The sequence below is a fragment of the Musca autumnalis genome, unplaced genomic scaffold (assembly GCF_047663935.1).
Source record: "Musca autumnalis isolate F117 unplaced genomic scaffold, ASM4766393v1 scaffold_2, whole genome shotgun sequence".
Taxonomy (NCBI): Eukaryota; Metazoa; Arthropoda; class Insecta; order Diptera; family Muscidae; genus Musca; species Musca autumnalis.
In genome coordinates, this window is record NW_027411755.1 from 214052342 (window position 1) to 214076901 (window position 24560).

Below are 24560 nucleotides of genomic sequence, written 5' to 3' on the forward strand. Positions count from 1 at the left end.
TTAAAAAAATGATAGCTATCGATATTATCGTTAATTTGTCATCAGCATTAATTTGAAAATGAAAGTGACGGAAATGTGCTTTTGTTGACATATTGCACAGAAATGTAAAGGAGAAAAAAAAACAATAGCTTTTTTTAATAAAAAGACACAAAAAACAAGTAAGAACGCCGTTAAGTTCGGCCGGCCCGAACTTGTTATACCCTCCACCACAAGTTGTATTGAAGTAAAATGAAATAATTAGTTTCCTTTCGTGTATGAAGAACACTTAATACTAAATTTCAGCAATTTCGGTAAAACAATGTGAGGCCCCATTCTATGGGGTCTATTTCAAAACGTCGATCTATACCGACATATTTCTGACGGAAAGTTTTTAGGATCAAAGAAGACTAAATACCAAATTTCCTATATTTCGGAAAGAGAATGTCGCTAAAACTTAAAAATCAAGAAGTACGCTTCTATGGGGATATAGGAAGACGTAGACCTATACTGATAATACTCTTCTGGAATATTTTATAACTCTTGGAAGACGAAATAACGAATTTCAGCCATTTCGGTTGGATATTGACGTCACAATCTTCAGTATTACGAAAATCTGGAGGTACCGTTCTATGAGGGCTATATCGACACGTGGAGCTATACCGACGAATTTTAGTCAGAAATGGGGCAATATGAAAGCGTATGAAACATTGAAGACTAAATATCAAATTTCATCCATTTTGGTGGAATATTGAAGACACAACCTTTAAAATACTAAAAATCGGGAGGTACCTTTCCATGGGGGCTATATGAAGGCGTGGACTTATACCGACAAATTTAAAGGGGAAGTTTGAGTACCCCCAACGAAGTCTAAATACCAAATTTCAGCCATTTCGGTGGAATATTGAGGCCACAACGTTCAAAATACCGAAAATCGGGAGGTACCGTTCTATGGGGGATATATGAAGGCATGGACCGATACCGACAAAGTTCTGGGGAAAAATTGTATACCACCAACGTGGACTAAGTACCAAATTTCAGCCATTTCGGTGTGATAATGTATCTAAAACCTTCAAAATACCGAAAATCGGGAGGTACCGTTCTATGGGAGCTATATGAAGGTCTGGACCGATACCGACAAAATTCTGGGGGAAAGTTTTGTACCCCTAAAGAAGACTACGTACCAAATTTCAGCCATTTTGCTAGGATAATGAAGCTAAAACCTTAAAAATACCGAAAATCGGGAGGTACCGTTCTATGGGGGCTATATCAAAACGTGGACCGATATATCCCATTTTCAATACCAACCATCCTGCAAGTAATAAAAACTTCTGTACCAAATTTTGACTCTCTATCTTTAAAATTGCGAGCTGTATCTTGATTTCAACAGACAGACGGACGGAAAGACGGACATGGTCTAATCGACATAGAATTTTATGCTGATCAGAAGAAGATTTGATAAATTGTTCATTCCTAAGTTTTGCTAAAAAATCAACAATTTTATTTTGCCAAGCGAATACACATTTTTTGTCCTTGTTTTCAATTTTAAGATATTGTGTTACAGCAGAAGTTTTTTGTTGGAACAGTTCAGCTATACATCTACCTTTATGATTGCATAATGTCAAAAACAGTACAAAATGTTAACCCTGCTTTTGACAGATTAGGCCATAAAAAGAAAAAAAAATAAAAATACAATTTACTTTTCCGAAAAATGTGTACGTGTAACTACGGACTTACTTTCTCACATCAACAAAACCGAAAAGCCGCGTAATATATTTTCATTTCAATAGATTTTCTGTTAGGGTTTTTAATCCGATATTATCGATAGTGCCATCGATTTTTTCCAGCTCTATTCGGGTGTCAACCACAATTTCATTCAAATTTAAACACTTGTCACACGCATCCATGTAAGGTTGAACTACAGAAAAACCATTTGTTTGAATCACCCTGTGTTGCCATGGTTACCGTTAATTTGACTATTTGCTTGACAGCTAAAGAAAAAATAAAACAAACCGAACGAAAAAAAAATATTTAATAATTTACTATTAATTAACTATGTTTCGTCGTGGTAAATTAGCTTTTTTAAATACCAAAGATGATCGAATAAAAATCATTAATGAACGAATCAATTTAACGGAGAAACATTTAATGGAAATGTGTACAACATTTTCAGCCTGTACAAGAAAAATGGCAAAGTGGGTGGTAGTTTAAAGGAAAAAAAAATAATATCAATTTAATAACAAAACAATTGCTATGTTTTTAATTTCAGATTTCGAGATTCTTATGACGAGCTGTCGAAAAGCCTAAAACATTACGCTGATGAAGAGGAAATCAATGAAAGTTTGACCGAAGGCTTGAAAAATCTTACCAATGCTGTGACTATTATGGCGGATTATATGGATCTAAATGTGCATCGCATGGAAATAAAAGTGAGTAGGTATATTGGCATATCTTTCCTTGACCGACCCACCGCAGAAAATTATGAAAAAATTACCACAGATAGTACTTTTCATGCCGATTCCTACGATGTATTTCTTTTGTTAGGAAAATTTATACTGACCGAGATATAGGCCTCCGAAGTTCCGAAAATTCCCTTGTTTACTTGGGAAAAAATTTACGATTTAAAAAAAAGTTTGTTCGCGTAGCCGAAATTCGCTCCTGTCCATAGGAGAATGTTTTAAAAACCCGGCCGAAGGCCGGCCACTTATGAAAACTTGCGATTTAAAGGAAATTTTTTTTTCTGCGAATAGTCGGTATAGTAAATTTGTTCCATAACAGTATATTTTTACGGAAGTAAAAATCATTTGGATGTGACGATTGCAAAATGGGAACAACTCTAGTTTCGTAAAAACTCTCCGATTTTTTTTAAATTTTTCCCAGAGTTATACATTGTTGGGCCGATCACGGGAATGTACATTTTTCTTGGGGGTCGGATCCGGTTACCCGTTTATTTGACCCGAAAGTACGGGTACAGAACCCGGGCTAGACCCGGCTCTACTTAACCGATATCCAAAGACGGGGTTATTTTATTTTCCAAAATGGTGCTACATTTGTAATACCTTCTCTGGATTCAGAGATATGGCTCTTAGAACCTTGACAACCCGGTTCTGTTGAGCTCATTTCTTTACATTATAGGTGTCTACGGAAAAATTTATTTTTCCAAAATGTTCTTTTTTCTGTAAATAGCCGACCGGGATTTAAGACTTCCTCATATAGACAGGTGCAAATCTCGGGAACTGGAACTAAACTAAATATAGCATCATTTTGGAAAGGTTAATGTGTGAGCTATAATCTGGCATACATTAAGTGAGCACCCATAATGGGTCTATTTTCAACTTTTTTAAGGTTTTATAAAAAAACAAGGGGCCAAAAAAAGGGGTTTTGGACTATATCACCTGACCACTTGTTGGATAGGTATTTCCATAAGCTTTCCAATGATATCCAGCAATCTGTACTCGGACTTTCGTGTCAAATAACCGGGGAATCGGGTCCGTCTCCCAAGAAAATTTTACATTCCCGTGATCAGGGCAAAAATATTTCCCTTGGAAAAATTTAAAAAAAATTGGAGAGTTTTTTACTAAAGTAGAGTTAAGCCCAATATAACATATCGCACATTTACTCAAAGAGTGACACATTTCAAAAAACCAAGTTTCGATAAAAACGCGTTTTAAGTTGGTGATTGAAATTTGAGTTCCCAACTTAAAAAAGATTATTACACAAGAAATAAAATAACTACTTGGACCATAATTTGCAAACAGGTAGCCAGATATCAGTGTCAAGATCAAGCATGATTTGAAGTGTTTTAGTGCTACATAAACTCAAAAAACTTCATTGTTGAATTATTCCAAGCCCGTAGTAAATCAGCTGTATCTCGTCGAGTTTTAGAGATATCAGCATGAAAATTTTACACAACATTAAGTAGAAGTCGTAGAAAAACCAGAAATTGCTAACTCAGAAAACTCATTTTTTGAGTTATGTTTGAATATTTGAATATTTCGTGGTTTTCTTATTGTTCATATTGTCGTATTCGTATTTCAAAACAATGTGTAAAAACAAGGATACTTTTGGTACTTGAAAGACCCATATCACGGGAAGTATTTATTTCCTCAAGAAACATCGTATCGTTATAATTATGGGCTGCATGTGGTAAACGTGACAAGTGGTCCACGAGAGGTGCCTTAAACAGAACTTATACCTTGCAATTTATATCTTCATTGTTCGGTCGTATTTCTTTCCCTTTCATTTAGATAGTCAATGAAATGGCTCAATTTGAAAATTTATGCAAAACAACTCGAGACAATTTGCGTTCTGCAGTCATTGCCCGTGACAAGGAAGTGTTAAAGCAGCGACAAATGCTGGATCTAAAATCAAAATTCTCTGCCAACAATGTAAGTACTCTGCTAATACATATGTAAATTGTCAGTCAGATAATCCATAACACCTCTTTATGTGTCTTTCAGTCTGCTGCCGATTCAGAATTGTTAAAGGCCAAAATGGAAGTAAACCGTACAAACAAAGAAATCGATGAAGTCATAAATAATTTCGAAAAACGCAAGTTAAACGATCTGAAAACAATTTTAAGCGATTTCATTTTAATTGCAATGAAATTTCATACAAAATCATTGGAAGCATTGACGGCTAGCTACTATGATGTCTCAAATATTGATGAACGTGGTGATTTTGTAGAATTTCAAAAACTAATGAAATCGAAAAATGAAACAAAAGAAAAGAAAATGGCAAAAAATAAGAAATCAAGCAGTTTGAGATCTCAATCGATGGAAAGTCTAGATAGAGATCAATTGTTGAGTCCTCTAAAGAGAAAAGGACGAATGTCGAAATCAACAAAAAATTTAACCGATGCAAAAACAGATGATGAAATCGACGATGATGATGACGAGGATGAAGACGAAGATGATGATGAAGATGATGAGGTAGGTGAAAACAACAAATTAAGCCATTGAGGTTCAGATTCGTGTTGAAGATGGGAATATATATATATATACACATATTTTTTTTTTTTTAATCTGTGAATGAACACGTCTGGGACACACATTGGGAATATGTGGGTTCAGTGTATGGAATTTTTAGGTACAGAAGAGTCTGATCTGGCCTGATCTACAGTGTACATCAAATATCCCAAGGCCTTATTTTGCCTATTCGGGAACTGCACATTACTGTTTGGCCTTATTAGGTGGTTTAGAGTAGTGTAGCATTCATATCGCCGGACTCTAAGTATTGTCTAAAAATGTATGACGTAGTGTAGGGTTGTATTGTAGGATGTTTTGCAGTCCACAATCATTGTTGAAGTCTGTCAATGCCATTTAAATTTTCTTTATATTTATCATTTGCATCCTCAATGTGACCTATAATGCTATTTAGACAAGTAAGAAAGTATCAATCGGCTTTGCCGACAGATATATACTCTCAGGATGTGCGAACTGAAACTTACCTTTCCTCGGATGAAAATTGCAGTAATATGCGTGCTTGATAATGGGCCTACTGTCTAATATATAATGAGTTTTTTGAAGAGAACCACATTTTCCTCGCATGCTACAAAATGTCTCTATTATGACAGAGAAATTCCCAGTTTTTGCACATTGCGTGGAACCCTAGCGTATTACTTGTCCAATTGTCCAAAATTTAAAGATGTAGCAGAAGGGGCTAAACGAAGCCAATTTTCCAATTTAAGAATATTTATTAGAAATGTATAATATATAATTGTTCCACAAACATCCCAGTAGGGACAAGGGAGCCTTCTCTCATATCAGTGAATGCCCCCTGATTAATGTTAGCTCAAGGATATGTAGACACAGAATTTTATGCAACCCCTATTTTTGTCAAATTTTGGGACTGGGCATATTTTAAATTCCAATCGAAATATGTATATCACATATGCAAATATTATTTATTTTACATATTTTCGTATGCAATAAATATTTCAATAATATCTTCTAAAATGTTTATGTGTACATTTTTTCTGTTTAAAATTCTCTTTAGACAACCTTCAAAATATCGAAAATGGGGAGCTATCTGAAGGTCTAGATCTATACCGATAAATTTCAGGTGGAAAGTTTAGTACCCCCAACAAAGACTTAATACCAAATGTCAGCCATTTCGGAGGGATATTGTGACCATAACCTTCAAAATACAGAAAATCGGTAGGTACTGTTCTCTGGGAGCTGTATGAAGACGTGGACCTATACCGACAAATTTCAAGTCGAAAGTTTTATACCCCCAACGAAGACTTAATACAACATTTCAGTCAATTCGGTGAGATACTTAGACCACAAATCCTTGCATATGGTTTTGCATGTGTTCATTTTCTGCAAATATGTCTAAATATGAAAAAAAAGAGGTTCAGACTAGCAGCCTGTTTCTGTATGTCGAAACTTTAGTTTTCGAAATAATTTTACCTTTGATTTTGTTTCAAAACAAAACCAGATTTGGAAAACACACAAGAGTTTGGACATGTTTCATTCGCACACATTCTTCTTTCGACATACAGAAACCGGCTGTAATTCGTTTTATTTTTTATAAAACGAGTTTTTGTCTAATCACATTACCTCTACGACATTCCTAACCATATATGCATCTGCATAGGATTCCGCTGTCTAATTATAGGGGACCTACTGTTTATCGCCGAGTCCGGACGGAGTGTCCTCAGACACCACTTGTAGAGAAGTTTTTCATGACTGAGATACTCAGGAAATGTCGCCAACATTACTGAAAGGTATCTTGCCAACGTTGAAAATTTGATACCATTGCACAACGCTAGGGTGCCAGAAATGTCATAACATGGAAATTTTACATATTCTGATTTTTAAAGAATATACATTTAATATGATTAGACATCGGATTTTTGCATATTTTTGAAAATTATAATGCAAATAATTCGTTTATTAAACAATAGAAGCTGGAGCTTTGAACGTATTATTGATTATTTTCAATAGCGGTATTCACTCATGATGGTAAAGTGGCATTGTAGATCTTGTACATGGTACCTCCCCCACAAAAGTTCAAAAATGTTCGGAAAAATTGTGCGCACCATTCCTTCGGGTACCTCCCACACATAATTTTGGATAAGTTCAATTTAAAACCTGCTCTTCACTAACTTTGATTTCTGTTGAAGCAACTTGCAATCGCTCAGTTACAACGGTAAAAATTGTGTCAGTGGCAAATCAATACTTCTTGGGAAAACAGCCCGAAAGTTATAAAAAAAAAACACCTTTGGCATCATATGTTGTAGTTGCAGTGCACAATAACTCTCGAGCTGATAAACCGATTTGGTCCAAAATTTGAGCCTTCGTCATATTTTGTCCAAACTTAGTTTAACTTCTAAAATGGCCCATATCGAGCCTCTCCTTAGGATACCTCCCACACAAAAGCTCAACATTTGGGTCCAAGTGCAGTCTGTTCGGAGATCCTTGCAAATTTATACCGATGATGTTTTTGTGGTCCTGTTTACAGCCATATATGTTTTTCGTGGACAAGTCCATGCTTCCTGGCATACTGGTCCAACAGGTGTACGATAACCCACTGAAATGACTAGTGGGCGCGATATCTATCGAAAAGATATGACTCTCAAAATGAGGTCCACTTCCGGTCCATTTCCTCCTCCGCAAAATTTTTTAACTTTAATCCTAATCCTCATCTTTGCCGGCAAGTTCAAATGTCCAAAAAGTGCCACAAAATTCTGAAAAGACCCTAAATACATTCGATCTGTCCGTAGATGAAAGTTCCAATTCACATATGCTGAGGGTATATCTCTGCCGGCAAAGCCGACTGATACATTTTTACTTGTTTTTTTAAATTCACGATTATAGAAAAACCGTTTTTTTTACAAAATCCACGATTATAAAAAATAATTGTGCGAGCTATATCCAAAAATTTGGCACATTTATTTCTAGACCGAATTCAGTCATACATTCCAAATTTCATCAAAATTTGACACATAAAAGGTGTTTGGTGCATCGAATGGTTCAAATCGGCCGAGAACATATATGGGGCTATATCGAAAACTGAAACGATTTCGATTTAATTTGGCAAATTTATTTTTTGCAGAACAAATTCCTTCAAATATTCAAAATTTCATTAAAATTGGATGGATGGTGCAGGAAAAACGTGAAATCGTCCGAAAATATACAGTGGTGTGAAAAATAATAAGGACAGCGACATTCACAACTTTTGGTCGCTCCTAAAATGTGTAAAATGGAAGAATTTGCGATGAAAATTTGTTTTTGAAAATGTACATGTATTGCAATAAGAGATCCCGTTACGATTTTGGTTTCTTCCTGTTTAGTTTTTATGCAAAACAAATATTTTTCGTAAAATCCGTGATTTCTGCTGTGAAAAATAATAAGGACAGTTTTTCGTTTTAGTAAAAATAAATTGATATTATTTTTTTGTGATTCTTTCCTGTAGATAAAGTTTAAAATTAAATAATTTTTATTCATTAAATGTTAAATCTACCGGTATTTTTTAGTTTTTCTTTGCAAATATGGGTAAAAATACGCATTGTTATCACGCTACTCGAGAAATCATTAAATGTTTACGTAAAGAAGGAAATTCATACAGAAAAATTACAGAAAAAGCTCAGAATCTTTAAAAACAATGGTGGAGGATGCAACTAAGTGAACTTCAAAGATAAAAGTCGTAGCAGAAATCCAAAAATTGCACCTGTAATAATAAATGCGTTGTTCGATGATTAAAAAAAGATCATTTTACCACATCTTTACAAATAAAAAAAACTACTTAAATATTAATTTTGACGCATCAACAACTCATAAAACCCTCTGTGGTGGCCACATTAGAGCTCACAGTGTCAGAAAAGTATCATTTTAATCGACAAATTATACACTTCCCGCGTAGTGGTGTAGGGTTTAAAAAAATTCAGCAAATAATACAGTTTGCTAGAAATCATATCGCTTGGCCTAAGAAAAATTGTCTGATGAAATCAAATATATTTTTTTTTTTTGTTCCGATAGAGGAGTTTATCAGGGTTGAAGACCTAAAAATCAATAATATAACCCAAAATATACTCTAAAGGCGGCTAAATATGGCAGAGGTAACAGCATGGTGTGTGGGCTCATTTTCTTACTATGCTGTGGGGTCTCTATACAGTATTCAAAGTGTTTTTGAAATCACCAGATTACATTAAAATTTTGAAAAATATAATTCTTCCGTATGCTGAAGGGGGTGTGCCTCTCAAGTGAGTCTTCAGCAAGATTAATGACCCAAAAATGACGGCAAAATAAAAAAAGGTGTTCCAGGATAATTAAGTTAAGTTGTTAGAATGGCCCATACAATCACTTGATTTGAACCCGATTGAAAAATGTTGGGGAATGAAGTTAAAAAATCAAGCAGGGGAAAGTGTCCATCAAATTATGGCGACCTTTGGCAACTTATACAGGTTGCGTAGGACGCGATACCAATAGAGAAGTGCCAAAATTTGGTCGACTCGATGCCCAGACGATGCGCTTCCGTTTTAGAAAACAAAGGATCGTCTACAAAGTATTAATGACACTGAAACACTTTATCTACCATTATTTAGTAAAAACCTGCATTCATTTCTTTCAAGTTTGGTCCATATTAAAATATGTCATGAAGTGTCCTTATTATTTTTCACACACCAAACTACGACAATTCGCATTAAATATAAAAGATAAATAAAACATGGTTACAAGCAATCGAAATATTTTTATAATACTTTTCTTAACATTTTAAGAAAACAATAAATTTTATAAACTAATGTAATTTTCCCTTCTTTAGTCAGTTTTCAATGTAATCTTGGTTATGGATTGAAGTGTCCTTATTATTTTTCACACCACTGTATATGGGAGCTATATCCAAATCTGTACCGATTTCGATATAATTTGGTAATTTTATTTATATACCGAATTCAGTCACACATTTCAAATTTTCAAATTTTAAAAGGCGTTTGGTTCAGCAAATACTTGGAATCGGCCGAAAATATATGTGAGAGCTGTATCCAAATCTGAACCGATGTCGATAAAGTATGGCTAATTTATTTCTAGACCGAATAGGGTATAAAAATCCTGAGTCTATATCAAGGCATATTTATAGAAGGTAGAAGTGGTAATCAGCTTTGGTTGTACTTTTTTGTAAATTGGGGTTTTAGAATGTATCGTAATAGAGTCTACTCATGAAATTTAAAACTTTGAAATTTTATACCATTTTGATTCAAATTTGTTCTATTTTAGAGGATTTTCAAATTGTATCGGGTGTTTTTTTTTAGTGGTATAGAACTTCGAATTGAAATAAAACACAAGAAAATCGTTTTAATGTCCATCATTTTGGCTTTATTGGAAGGATAATTGTATGCCATTAATGTTTAAATATGATTTCAGGCATGTGGCCGCCGCGGCTGGCTCGAATAAAACTAATTCTAGATGTCCAATTTTCAACCACTTTTTCGAGCATATGGGGCCGTATGTCGGCAATAACGCCACGAATGTTGGCTTCCAATTCCCCTAACGTTTCTGGTTTGTTGGCGTAGACGAGCGACTTCGCATATCCCCAAAGAAAATAATCCAATGGTGTCAAATCACACGATCTTGGTGGCCAATTGACAGGTCCATTCCGCGAAATTATGCGCTCATCGAATGTTTCCTTCAATAAATCGATTGTGACGTGCGCTGTGTGGCATGTAGCGCCGTCTTGTTTGAACCACAACTCATCCAATTCGGGAACAAAATAGTCGGTTATCATGGCTCTATACCGGCCAAATGCGGCAATTTTGCTTGTTGACGTAGCCATTCAACCAAAAATGAGCCTCATTACTGAACAAAATTTTGCGATGAAAATCAGCATCGAGATCAATCTCATTTTCGGTCCATACATCAAAATCACGACGTATTGCATGGTCTCGCGGCTTTTATTCTTGCACAAGCTGGATCTTGTAAGGTCGCAAGCTAAGATCTTTGCGCAAAATCTTCCATAAAGTTGATGGACAAAGCTCCAATTGCCGTGCACGGTGGCGAATCGATTCATTCGGGTCCTCTTCAACACTTTGCTCTACAGCGGCAATTGTTTCTTCGGTGCGCACTGTTCGACGTCTCTGCGGATGCGTATTATCATATAGAGTAAACGTAGTGCGAAAACGATCCATGGTTAACCGAATTAATTGCTCCGACGATTATGTCCACCATAAAATGGACGGAGCTTGCGGTAAACTTCGCGAACTGAACCATTATTTTCGAAATAAATTTGCTCCGATGGACGATTATGTCCACCATAAAATGGACGGAGCTTGCGGTAAACTTCGCGAACTGAACCATTATTTTCGAAATAAATTTCCACGATTTGCAAGCGTTGTTCTTTTGTCAACCTATTCATGATGAAATGGCAAACCAAACTGAACATAAATGACATTAGAGTTGCCAGATTTGAACACAAAATGCCAGTTTTATCTCTATTCGAAAAACAAACCTGTAAAAAACACCCGTTATTTATGTTTTTTCTTGAGAAAATTTTAAAAGCGACCCTATTTAATATTTTTTGACTTTTTATTTTCAATTGGGTGCCACCGTGGTGCAATGGAATGCACACCCGCCTTGCACGAAGAAGGTCGTGGTTCGATTCCCCGACTAGGCAACAAATTTTCAACGGTGGCAAAATACCCCTCAGTAATATTGGCGACATTTCCTGAGTATTTCAGCCATGTAATACTTCTCTAAAAGTGGTGTCGTAGGGCACGCCGTTAGGACTCGGCGATAAACTGAGCTAATATGAATCGTGGAGCACTCATTGATATGAGAGAAGTCTCCCTTGTCCCGTATAGGATTTTGTGGAACAATGTTTTTATTTGTTTGTTTTATTTTCAATAACAACAATGTTGTTTTTGTAAAATTGTTAGTTGTTGTAATTAATAAATATGCCTTGGTTTACACCTAACATACAAACATACTGGCTTTTATGCCTATATAAGATAAACCCTTAAAGAGAATTCTATTTTTACAAATAAATTTGTAATTTTGTTTACTTTCAGGATAACAGCGATAAATCAAAATCCGATGATGAATCCAATACCGAAGCAGAAGACGCCGATGAAGCCATAACCGATAACTCTGCCTCTGATATAAAGGCAAATAGCAAATTTAATTATAAAAAACCTCTTGCAAAGCCACAAGTTAAACATCCCTTTAAAGCTGTGGCAGCCACCCATGTAAGGTTGCAAAAACAAATGCATGTCCAGTCTTAAGAGTTGACAATCGTTTAATGCATTTTTTTTAAAAGAAAACACAGCTGATATAAAAAACAGTATTTGAATATTTTTCTAAAAACAAACCAAAAAGTATTGGCTTTCCTTTTGTAAACAAACACTTGGTAATTTTTGATTCTTTGTTACAAAAAAAAAATCCTCAAAGGCACAGCTAAGTTCATCCACCACTTCATTGATACATTCTCATGACAACTTTGAAAAAAACAAACTTCTCCATCTACTCGAAACTACTTCAAACTGTTTGTTTATTGAAAACAAACAAATTCATTAAAATAAATCATTCCACCCCCTCTTCATTTAAAACACATTGCAAGTATTTTGTTCGGCTGTGGCACTAATGTTCAATTTCTACCACATATTAACATAATGTTTGTTTTTATTGTTGTTGTTGTTGGTCCTTGCATATTCTGGCCATGTATTCCCTGCTATTCCAGTCAAACTTTGTTATAACGAACTCATTTATTAGATATGGAGACACATGACACCGCTACAATAGTCGTAGTTCAGACAGTTTGTTATAATCGAGTTTAACTGTTTTTATTTAAAAATAAGTTATATTCTGCTATTTCTGTTCTTGCATTGTGTGTATGTGTATGTAGGTTCTCAAGAAACCCCATTTAAAAGGCGAGGGTGCCATTGGTGGAAAAAGTAAAAATGTCTTTGTTACAAAACGTTTAACAGGTGCTTCCTCTGCTACGGGTATACCACGCTTGGTCAATAAACGTGACGATCGCAATAAACAAATATTAACATCATCAACTCCATTGAAGGGAAACGACGATGATGGTGATGATGATGAAGAAAATGATGGTAGCAATAGTGACGGTGCTGTTGCTGGTGGCAATGACCGACGTCAAGTTAAAATTGTTGAAACGAAAAAGAGAACTAAATCAAGCGGAGACAAGAGTACCGGAAATATTATTAACTGCACCCGTAATAACAGAAATTAATTAAATATTGTCTACTGTAACTTACACACCCTCTTCCCAAGTAAAAAATATTTATTTAGGAAATAAAAATTATTGTAAATAAGGACCTGTTGTCTTCAATTTTAATTTAATATATTTTACGGAAAAAGGGGTGTAAATAATACAAGTAAGAATGACGTTAAGTTCGGCCGTGTCGAACTTTTTATACCCTTCACCCTCACTCTATTGAAGTAAATTTGAGCAATTAGTAACCATTAAGCTATTTATCTACGTTAAGTACAATTCCACATTATAATGATAATTTCTTGTTTGGTGGTTTTCTGCCTATAGAGATTCTAAAATACTAAGTTCCATCCACTTCAAAAGGAAAATGTAGCAACACTCTTTAAAAGAGCTCATCATTGTTCTTTCTATCCTCTGAATAAACACAAAACACAACATTACACCAATTTCGGTTCGAAATTTGACAAAAACCCCTCGAAATACATAATATTGGACAAAACTGGGCCATGGGGGTTAGAATAAATGGATATTTTTTTGCGAGTAACCAATTATGAACCAATTCGGTTGGGAAATGTGACTAAAATCTTATATTGGGTGATACCCTTTCATGGATCCTTTGGCAAAACGTGGACGTACGCTGTCTTATTTTTTGCAAAGGATCTTTTGTACCTGTTATAATGTTTTGTACCCCTGGCTAATAAATTTTAACCATTTCGAGGCCACAACCTTCAAAATATAGAAAATCCGGAGGTACCGTTCTATGGGACATATGAAGACGTGGATCTATACCGACAAATTTCAGGTAAAAAGTTGTATACCCCCAACGAAGACTAAATACCAAATTTTAGCCATTTCGGTGAGATGTTGAGGCCACAAACTTCAAAATACCGAACATTGGGAGCTAAATGGAGACGTGGACCTACACCGACAAATTTCAGGTAGAAAGTTTTGTACTGCCAACGAAGACTAAATAACAAATTCCAACCATTTTGGTGACTGAATCCTACGAAAAACGTTGAAAATACCGAAAATCGGGAGGTACCGTTCTATGGGGGGATATATAAAAATGTGGACCTATACCGACAAATTTCAGGTGGAAAGTGTTGTACCGCCAACTAAGACTAAATACCAAATTTCAGCCATTTCGGTGGGATATTGAGGCTAATACCTTCAAAATACCGAAAATAGGGAGGTATCTTTCTATGGGGCATATATGAAGACGTGGACCTATACCGCCAAATTTCAGATGGAAAGTTTGGTACCGCCAACGAAGTTTAAGTACCAAATTTCAACCATTTTGGTGCGATAATGAGGTTAAAACCTTCAAAATACCGAAAATCGGGAGGAACCGTTCTATGGGGGCTATATCAAAATGTGGACCGATATAAGCCATTTTCAATACCAAACATCCTAGGAGTAATAGAAACTTCTATACTAAATTACATGACATCGGTCTGGATTTTGGGCTTAATGTCAGTTATATCAGGTCGCCTGAAAGAAACTATGTAGGAGAGCAGCGTTTGATGTGGCTGTCCTCCGAAAACGTTTGAGGACGCTGATCTGCAAATCTGCAATCACAGAAGGTATTTAAGACAATTGATATACCCTCAGCCTATGTGAATTGAAGCTTTCACCTACGGACAGATTGAATACAGGCTACACAACCAAAATCCTTTTCCCCAAAAATTATGCACGAGTATTTCGTGGGTTTCCGAATTTTGTGACCCTTTCTGGACGTATGAATTTGCCGACAAAAATATGGATTTTGATAAAAACTCGAAAGTGCTGCGAGTGGATCCTATTTTGAAAGTCATTTCTTTCGTCCACCAGTCGTATCATTTGGCCGTCATATAATATAGAGCTTTGGGTCATTATTTAAGGAAGCATGGACTTACCCACGAGAATCTTAATATCATAGTCCATTTTTAAAGTGTATGCTACATATTTTGAGAGTAATTTCTTTCGAATCATTTCTTTCTTCCACCAGTCATTTCATTTGGTCGCCGCTTTGGACAAGGAGTAGCTTCTGCAAAAAATGCCAAAGGACCCTAGAACAGAGCATAAACAAAAACGTTGAACTTTGTGAGGGAGGTACCCTAAGGATTGCAGCGATACGTATGGCCATTTCCGAATTTTAACTAAGTGGACAAAATATTACGAAATCAAAAGTTTGGACCAAAAGGTTGCTCCGTTCAAGAGATATCGCTCGTACCATTTTATTTGAAATGATTGATTATTGTCGACAAATAAGCATCATCTTCGAATTTTATATAAGATTCGTAGAAATATTACGAGATGTAATGTTTGGATCAACACAGAATCCGATTCGAAAATTGTGGTGCTCAGCAGCCACTACACTTTGTGGCTGAAGTTTTTTTTATAGATTTCGGGCTATTTTCACAGGTAGTATGGACTTGTCTCTAAAACATCTTGTGCCTTCGTAATAGCCCTGATGCGAAAATAATCAAAATGATTCATGAGCAGGTGTTAAAACTGCACTTTTTCGAAATTTTGTATGGGGGTACCCGACGAGTGGACGTCGAAATATTACAATGTGTAAAGTATGGACCAAATCGATTAATCCCTTTGAGGAGAGAAAGGAGGCAGTATATTTCGGAATGTAACTTATCTGTCGGTGTCCTAGTTCTATGAACAGAAGAACAGATGCTATTTGGTATTCCTCCAAGTTGAAACTCTTTCTTACTTCTCTTTCATGAAACCTCCGGGCTTGTTAAAATAATGCAGGAGCATTAAATGACTATGGATGGGTTTCTTTACAAATGTTTCAATGTTCCAGTAATTGCTTCGACATCCTTTCTTGTTTTTTGATCCCTATCATCTCCTCCGGTCACCGAGTGAATTTGCTGCTCCTAACCTAACGGATATAATGGGTACATATTTGAGGCTCTCTGAAACTAATCCTTTCCCATGATTGATGAAATTGCGGCGTTTAGCGGTTATGAAATCGGGCTGTCTGCTGACTGCTGGTGTCAATTATGGGGAGATGGACTGACCCAAGAGAAATGATGGATTGCCAAGTGAAACGATGGTTATATCTGGCGAACTGTGACACTCTACGCAACGGAAGAATTTTTAATTATATGAGGAGGGTAAGACCTTGCCGATGCGTGCGCACAACAAGATGTTGCTGATGAATTATCTGTTTGGAAAATATGATATTGTTGATAGAAACCCTCGTTTAGACATTACAGAAAAGATCTTCATGTAAAGATATCACCCCAAAATGAACATGCATATCAAGCAACATTGCGTAGTATTCATACTGATGTTGTTGCGGAGCTTATATGCGCGAATCGTATGATTAACGTTCTCGGAGATCATGCATCATCAGTGGCAGCGGATGAGTAACAGCTGCCTCGACAAACGACTGTCGTTTTGGCGTGACAAAATCCGATTCGTACAACCACCTCAATTGCTATTGGGTCAGAATTGATGGCGTTACGCAGAACGTCTACCCAGCATGCAAGAACGATCTGCAGCATTATACTTACTTAGCTGGCCCATTACAGAACATTTGTTCTATAGGCCGAACTAAGAAAAGATCTCCAATTCTCTCTATTTGTTGCTTCGCTTTCTGGAATACCGCGCCTTTTCATCTCATCATCCACTTGTTTGCGCCATCTATTCCTTGGCCTGCCAATTCTGCGTGCACCGCCAAGCGGTCCGTGTTTATACACCTTTTTAGCAGGGTCATCATCGCTCATTCTTATGATATGGCCTAGCCAACGCAACCGCTGCATCTCGATACGTTTAACAATATTGATGTCGTTGTACAGCAGATACAGCTCGTGGTTCATGCGACGTCGATATTCACCGTCAACGCAGATTGGTCCGTAGATCTATCGAAGAATTTTTCTCTCAAACACACCAAGCACTGCCATGTCTGCTTGCGCAAGTACCCAGGCTTCGGAGCCATACATCAGCACGGGTAGTATCAGTGTTTTGTAGAGCGTTATTTTTGTTTGACGAGATGTGGCTTTGTTTTTAAACTGCTTACTTAAACCAAAGTAGCATCTGTTGGCCAATACAATTCTTATTTTTATTTCACAACTGATGTCGTTTGTTGTGTTTACGGAGGTGCCGAGGTAGACGAAGTCTTTTACTACCTCAATATTATAGGAACCAACTTCCACAGTCGGTCCGAGCTCAATGGACGCATTGCGCGTCGACACCATCAACTTTGTCTTCTCACCGTTTACCGCCAGACCCACTTTAGCAGATTCTCCTTCGACCTTCATAGAGGTATCAGTTACTTCTTTAACTGATCGGCCTATGATGTCTATATCATCAGCATAAGCAAGTAACATGTGACTATTGGTGTAGATTGTGCCACTTCTTTTGACGTTTGCCTCTCGTATAACCTTTTCCAGCAGGATGTTGAAGAGATCACACGAAAGGCTGTCTCCTTGTCTAAAACCTCTTTTGGTACCAAACTCATCGGAGAGGTTCTTTCCTATTTTAACTGAGGACCTCGTGTCAGTTAAAGTCATTTTGCAAAGCCGGATGAGCTTTGCGGGGATACCAAATTCAGACATGGCTTGGAATACCTTTGAACGCAGCGGGCTGTCGAAGGCTGCTTTATAATCGACAAAAAGGTGGTAGGTGTCGATCTGCATCTCTTGGGTCTTCCCCAGGATTTGCTGCAGGGTAAATATCTGGTCAATGGTGGACTTGCCAGGTCTAAAGCCGCATTGGTATGGTCCAATTATCTCGTTGACCATAGGCTTTAGTCGTTCACACAATATCCCTGACACGATCTTGTAGGCAATAGGGAGTAGACTTATGCCCCTATAGTTAGAGCATACAGTCTTATCTCCCTTCTTGTGGACGGGGCACAGGATACTCAGGTTCCAATCGTCGGGTACTCGTTCTTCCTGCCAGATGGTGCTAACTAGCTGATGAATACACCTTATCAGCGTGTCGCCCCCGGTTTTGAACAGCTCGGCTGGTAAGCCGTCGGCTCCTGCTGCCTTATTATTCTTCAACCGATTTATTGCTGTCTTTACCTCATCTTGGCTGGGCGGTATACATTCAATACCATCTTCTGGGATTGGGACTGTGGTATCTTCGTCGTCTTCACTGCTATTGGATACCAACAGTTTTGAAAAATGTTCTTTCCATATCCTGAGTACACTATCTGTATCAGTTACCAAATTACCTTGCTGGTCTCTACAGAAGAATGTGCCTGTACCAAAGCCATCAGTTTGATGCTTGACTCTTTGGTAGAATTTTCGGACTTCATTCTGGCTCCTGTACATCTCGATTTTTTCACACTCCCGCTTTTCCATCTCTCTCTTTTTCCTGCGGAAAAGACGTTTCTCCTCTCTCCTTTTCTCCCTGTATCTCTCTCGTGCGCTACGCGTTGCTACGGATTGTAAAGTAGCCCTATATGCCGCATTTTTCTCTTCGGTGGCAGCACGACACTCCTGATCATACCATGGATTCCTTGATGGAGGTATCCAAGTGTGGTATCCAAGTATGGATTTTGCGGCTGTTTGCATGGAGTGGGCAATGCTTTGCCATTGCGCTGATATGTTATCGGGATGAGGAGTGCTTTGATTAAGCAATTGGGCTAGTTGAGTGGAATATGCTGTGGCTATCAGTTGTGATTGCAGCTTACCGATGTCTAACTTTCGTGTTGTGTCTGTTCGTACTTTGTTTGCTACGTTTAAGCGGGTGCGTACCTTTGCTGCAACAAGGTAGTGGTCCGAATCAATGTTTGCGCCTCGGAACGATCGTACATCCAACACGCTCGATGAATGTCTTCCATCTATCACAACATGATCAATTTGGTTTCTTGTTTTCTGATCTGGAGACAGCCAGGTGCCCTTATGAATATCGAGATGATTAAATCTGGTACTGCTAACTACCATGTTTTTTGCGGCTGCAAAGTCTATCAGCTTCATACCATTGTCAGATGTTTCACTGTGGAGGCTGAATTTCCCGACTGTTGGGCCAAAGATATTCTCCTTTCAAATTTTGGCATTAAAATCGCCTAGAATGATTTTAATGTCATGGGCAGGGCAACGGTCATATGTTTCTTCTAATCGCTCGTAAAATATATCTTTGGTCTGTTCGTCCTTTTCTTCAGTGGGAGCATGAGCGCAAATAAAGCTGATGTTGAAGAATTTAGCTTTTATTCGAATTGCAGCAAGTCTTTCATTCACTGGAGTGAAGCTAGATACCACATGTTTTAGTCTCCGACTAACTACAAATCCGCAACCAAACTCATGCTTTACGTCATGGCAGCTATAATACAGTGCGTCACCTTTAGGTGTTGTTGTGACGCCTTTCCCAATCCATCGTATTTCCTGTATGGCAGTAATATCGGCCTTGTACTTTTCAAGTACGTCTGCCAATGCGAAGACTGCACCTTCTCTATAAAGAGTGCGTACATTCCAGGTGCATGGTCCTTAAAACGTTTGCGGGGTTCGTCAACTTTAGAGGGGGTTGTTTTTCTTTTCTTTCGTTTTTTCATAGTATGCGGGAGGGTTACTAGCCCGACGCCCAAACACAAGTTTTTAACGTTCTTATGGGAGAACGCGCGGCACATGTTAGCTCACTACCTTTAACGGGTGTTAAAGGCAGTTCCCCAGGTGACACCACGGGGAGGTCAGTGTCCACTTGAGATGAAAGAGGGACCAAGATAAATCCTGGGCTTTGCCATGTTAAAACCGGTCAGGACCGTTGCTTGGTATCTTCCATCCCTACGTCTGCAGCATTGGTGGACTGTGGTGGACTTATTCAACTTTTGAACTAAATATATTTAGTTTTCTTTCTGTTACGAAACAATTTGTGATGGGAAAGTTTTCTGACCACTGGAAAAGTAAAATACAGAAAATTTGGACCGAAAATGCAGATAAGAACTTCAATACCTGAAATCGATCTGTCGAGGTTTGGAGCTTATATGACATTACTTCCGATGACTGTCAAAAACCTCGACAATTTGTATTTATTGGCGCCATATAAAATGTCAAAAGGACAACTCATTCTAATCAATCATCTGTAAAGCTTTGAGAACAGAAGCAGCAATTTTGCCGTAAAGATTATAAAACATAAAATAAAACTAAAGTTTCAGACCGCCTGCGTCTATAAAGATAAACTAAGTGTTTCATTTAACCTACACCACCAGTTTCCCAATAGCAATACGTAAGTATCGCCTGAATACTTGTTGTGTTGTCTATATTCAATAAAGTGTTGTTGTTGTTGTTCGACTTTGGGCAACAATTAATTTCGGCTCTAAAACTACTCTGTAGATTTAGAACCCCTACAAGTCCATACGCCTGTATCGGAACTTGTACATGGTCCTTCGAAGCCTTTAAAAACGATCCGGCTGATTTGCCAAAAAAAAGCATAAAATTTGCATAAAAATTGTATTAAAAAAAAAATCTAAAATTTTCTGCCCCTATTCAGTGTTTGAATGTGGCGGCCCTTTGCATTATTGTTGTACACAATACACTATCAAGAAATACCGAGTGGAAATTAGAATAGAAAGAGAGAATTAGAGATTTTGCGTGTATTTATCAAATAAAACACATACACTAACATCATTTTTTCTAATAAAACAATTATCATTTTCACTCATCACTTTTTCATATCATTTTGTTTCATTTGTTTTTTGTTTGCTTTCATTTGTCATTTACAACATATAAACGAATATTGCCATCTGTTTATTGTTGTGCTTGATCGATTTGTCAATAGTCAACTGTTGCCATATCGACTATTGATCATTTAGTGTGGACACAAACCTTGGTGAATTAGTGTAACGTAACGTAAGGTTGCAGACCGTAACGTATAAAACGTAGCATAAATTATTGAATTCGAAATAATAATAAAAACGATAATAATTTCAATAAAAAATAATAATAATTTAATAAAATACAATAAATAAATTAATAAATAACATAAAATTGACAAATAATTAAAAAATATAATATAATTTTTTCATAAAAATTTATAATTTAAATTTTTATTGAGAATACGAAAATTATACTGCAAACATAAATCAATTTTCGAAATAATTACATTTTATTTATTTACAAATAAATAAAGTGATAGTTATAGTTTGATAGTATAATATAAATAATAAAAAAAATATAAAATAATAAGAAATAAAATTTAAAAAGATAAATAATAACGATATATAATTTACATAAAAATAATAACATAAAAACGCATAAATTTATAATATCAATATGGATTCAATGACATGTGCTAAATTTGAATACGAAACCGACAGCCTTATTCAAACGTGCAAAAAACTGGGAAAAACTCCAGAGAAAGATCTTTCAGATTCTTTGATAGAAACGAAGTTAGAATCAATTGATGAAGATTGGCACAACGTACGCAGTGCATTTGAATATGTCTTTTTTGTAGAAACAGAAGATGAGGAAGATAAAAAATATAAATTGAAAGCCAAAAAGATGTTTGAGTCCGTCAGAGACATGTATCAAACGACAAAGGCCAATTTATTAGAAATATTGAAAAATAGAAAAGACAAAAATCAAAATAATACCGCTAGAGGCGAAGTTACAAATCCGTCACTATTTCACAGCTCAGCTGCTTTTGATATGTCGGAAATTTGTATTAAAGTGCCACCTTGTGACACTCAAGACTTCTACGGAAGTTATGAAGAATGGCCAACTTTTAGAGATATGTTTACGGCCATATATGGTAATCATCCCAGACTTACGCCAGCGCAAAAACTTTACCATTTGCGTAACAAAACAAAGGGTGAAGCTGGGAGAATTGTTGATCGCTATCCATTATCAGATCAGAATTTTTCCTTAGCGTGGGAAGCATTGTCTGTGCGATACGAGAATTTGAGAGTTCTGGTAGATAACCAATTGAACATTTTATTTAATCTTTCGCCAGCAAAGGTTGAATCTAGTGAAGATATAAAGAGAATTCAATCAACAGTAAGCGACTGTCTAGCTATTTTGAAGACACACAATGTAAAAGTGGATCAGTGGGATCCGATATTAATTTATTTGTGTTCAACCAAACTTCCGATTGAGACTTTAACCCTTTGGGAACAATCGCTCGAATCACATTCAGAGCTACCCAAATGGTCTCAAATGGAAGATTTCCTAAGAAACAGACATCGAGTTCTTGAGCGAATCGATAGTCTTAGAAGACAAGTACCTCCGACCAATGAATACGAATTTACAGCGCATCAAAATGCGCATACGACACTATCTAATGGATGTGTCATGTGTGGTAAAAACCACATACTAAAGAACTGTGTGAGATTTAATAATATGTCAGTGAATGAAAGAATTGAATTTTCACGTGAGAATTGTTTGTGTAATAATTGTCTTAAAAGTGGACATGTAACACAAGAATGTTTTAGTATGCATAGATGCTTATATTGCAAGAAGAAGCATCATACAAAGTTGCATATTGGAAATGAGTCACAATTTCCAACGAGTACGAACTCACCAATACGTGGTTCTCAAAGTCCTCAATCGGAGGCAAATAGACAAACAATATTACATGTCACGACAGATGACATGCCTAGTACTTCCCATACTCCAGAACAAACTACTAATGTAGAAACACATTTATCAATGAGTGATGATGATGTTTTGTTACCAACGGCTCTTGTAAAAATCAAACATGCCGGAAAAACTTTGACTGCAAGGGCTTTAATAGATACAGGATCAAAACGATCATTCATAACAAACAGCATTGTAAAACAAATTGGTATTAGAACAAAAGAATCTAATGTTAATATAAGTGGACTTAATGGGTCTATGGTCGCACATAGTAACGAAAAGTGTAGCATAACTTTGTGTGGAGATAGAGAGAACTCAAATGTAACAGCTGATGTTATAATAATGCAAAATCTGACTAGTTCAATTCCCACTAAATCACATAATAATTTAAATTTGAGAGAAATTGATAACTTAAAACTTGCTGATCCAACGTTCCTAAAGTCGGATCAAGTTGATATGTTAATAGGCAGTGACTTAATACCATATATTCTATTAAATGGAACTAGAAGGAATATACTTGGGAGCATGATAGCTCAAAATTCCATCTTTGGATGGTATATCTATGGACCCATAAATAAAAACAGAAATATGGGAAGTATGGCAAATAAAACAAAAAGAGACACAAAACAATAAAAGAGTATTGTTCGACTTGAACAGAAGAAATGTTCTACTAATTCGAGAAGTGGAATTATGTTAATGAATTGATTATATTAAAAGTACAATTTCATTAGACTGTATTGATACTTGTACTTGGAATGTCATAACAACATGAAAAAAGTGATGTTGAAAATGATGTAGTGTATTGAAGACCAAATATTGTATGTTCATTGGCGATTGAACCAGTATGTGTACAAATGATGAAGAAGAACAAAGAAAGAGTTGAAGTTATATAGGTATGAATAATTTAATGAAGAATATAAATGATAGTTTATCTTGTCCGCTGTGACAACAATGATTCCGAACGGATCTAGTGTCGTTGACACATTAACTGGTGGTTAGGTATTGGCAAATCACTCGTGTAATGAGAAGAAGAGTGAATGTTACTTGAGGTGGAAATTGATACTCTTATATCAATATTATACTGGTTCTACAATATTATACTGGTTCTGCAAGTACTAGAGGTGCCTGCAAAGTAACAAAAACATAATATCCACTAGAGGTGGCTATTAAATATAACAAAACAAAAACAAATAAAACAGTCAAGATTAAATACACAGATGACAATAAGGATGGGTAACATAAAAATTCTTAAAGGTGAAATAAAATGAATTATCCACTTGAGGTGGTAATTTTAAAGAACTTTTCTATAAAACAATGTATTCGTGAGCCACTAGAGGTGACTCATAAACAAATGTCACTCGAAATAAAATTAATATTCAGAGAATGTTACATTCATATTTTACTTCCCTTTATGGAATAAATTTTAAATATTGTTTTACAAATGTATGTAACCACTAGAGGTGGTAAGATGGAAAGATTGAGCTGATTCCTTCAGCAAGAACTTGGTTACGTTTTAGCCAGAAAAGCTTTAAAATGCTAAATATGACCATTAGAGGCGAAAAGTGAACTGAAAGAAATACTTTCAAGAGCTTATTTTTGAAAAAGGTTTCACTTTCGCCAGAAAAGTGAATCTAAAGCTTGAGTTTTACTTATATTAATATACCATATGGAGTATGGTCTGCTTCAAAGTCTTTTCAGAGTCTAAAAATAAATTGGATCAAGAACTGCTTACGAAAAAATAAATCTGCACAAATGCGCACATTTGGCTACAATATGCTGGGTTTCAAACTCTGGAGAAGGCGAAGAAGAAGATGAACAAATGGACGTTGAGAAGCTTGCTGAAAATTGTTTTGTTTCTCAAACTTGAGGCAAATCAACTTTAACGATGTTCTA

The 24560-nt window shown here is 36.3% G+C and overlaps 1 protein-coding gene across 5 annotated transcripts in view; it reads left to right on the forward strand.

The window, feature by feature from the left end:
- Fam92 (CBY1 interacting BAR domain containing protein Fam92) overlaps positions 1 to 13252 on the forward strand; it is a 31183-nt gene extending 17931 nt beyond the window's left edge. Inside the window, exons 1-6 of one of the 5 annotated variants that reach the window (XR_012410064.1) lie at positions 1936 to 2171; positions 2246 to 2405; positions 4224 to 4364; positions 4437 to 4907; positions 11984 to 12321; positions 12817 to 13252. Coding sequence is in view for 4 of the 5 variants with exons in the window: in XM_073966310.1 (XP_073822411.1) it covers positions 2032 to 2171; positions 2246 to 2405; positions 4224 to 4364; positions 4437 to 4907; positions 11984 to 12160; positions 12817 to 13167 (1440 nt within the window). In the remaining variant the exon portion in view is untranslated. Of the gene's footprint in view, positions 1 to 1935; positions 2172 to 2245; positions 2406 to 4223; positions 4365 to 4436; positions 4908 to 11983; positions 12345 to 12816 lie in introns of those variants that run through there. The other 4 variants (XM_073966310.1, XM_073966311.1, XM_073966312.1 and 1 more) reach the window with 4 other exon arrangements.
- The last annotated feature ends 11308 nt before the right edge of the window (positions 13253 to 24560 follow it).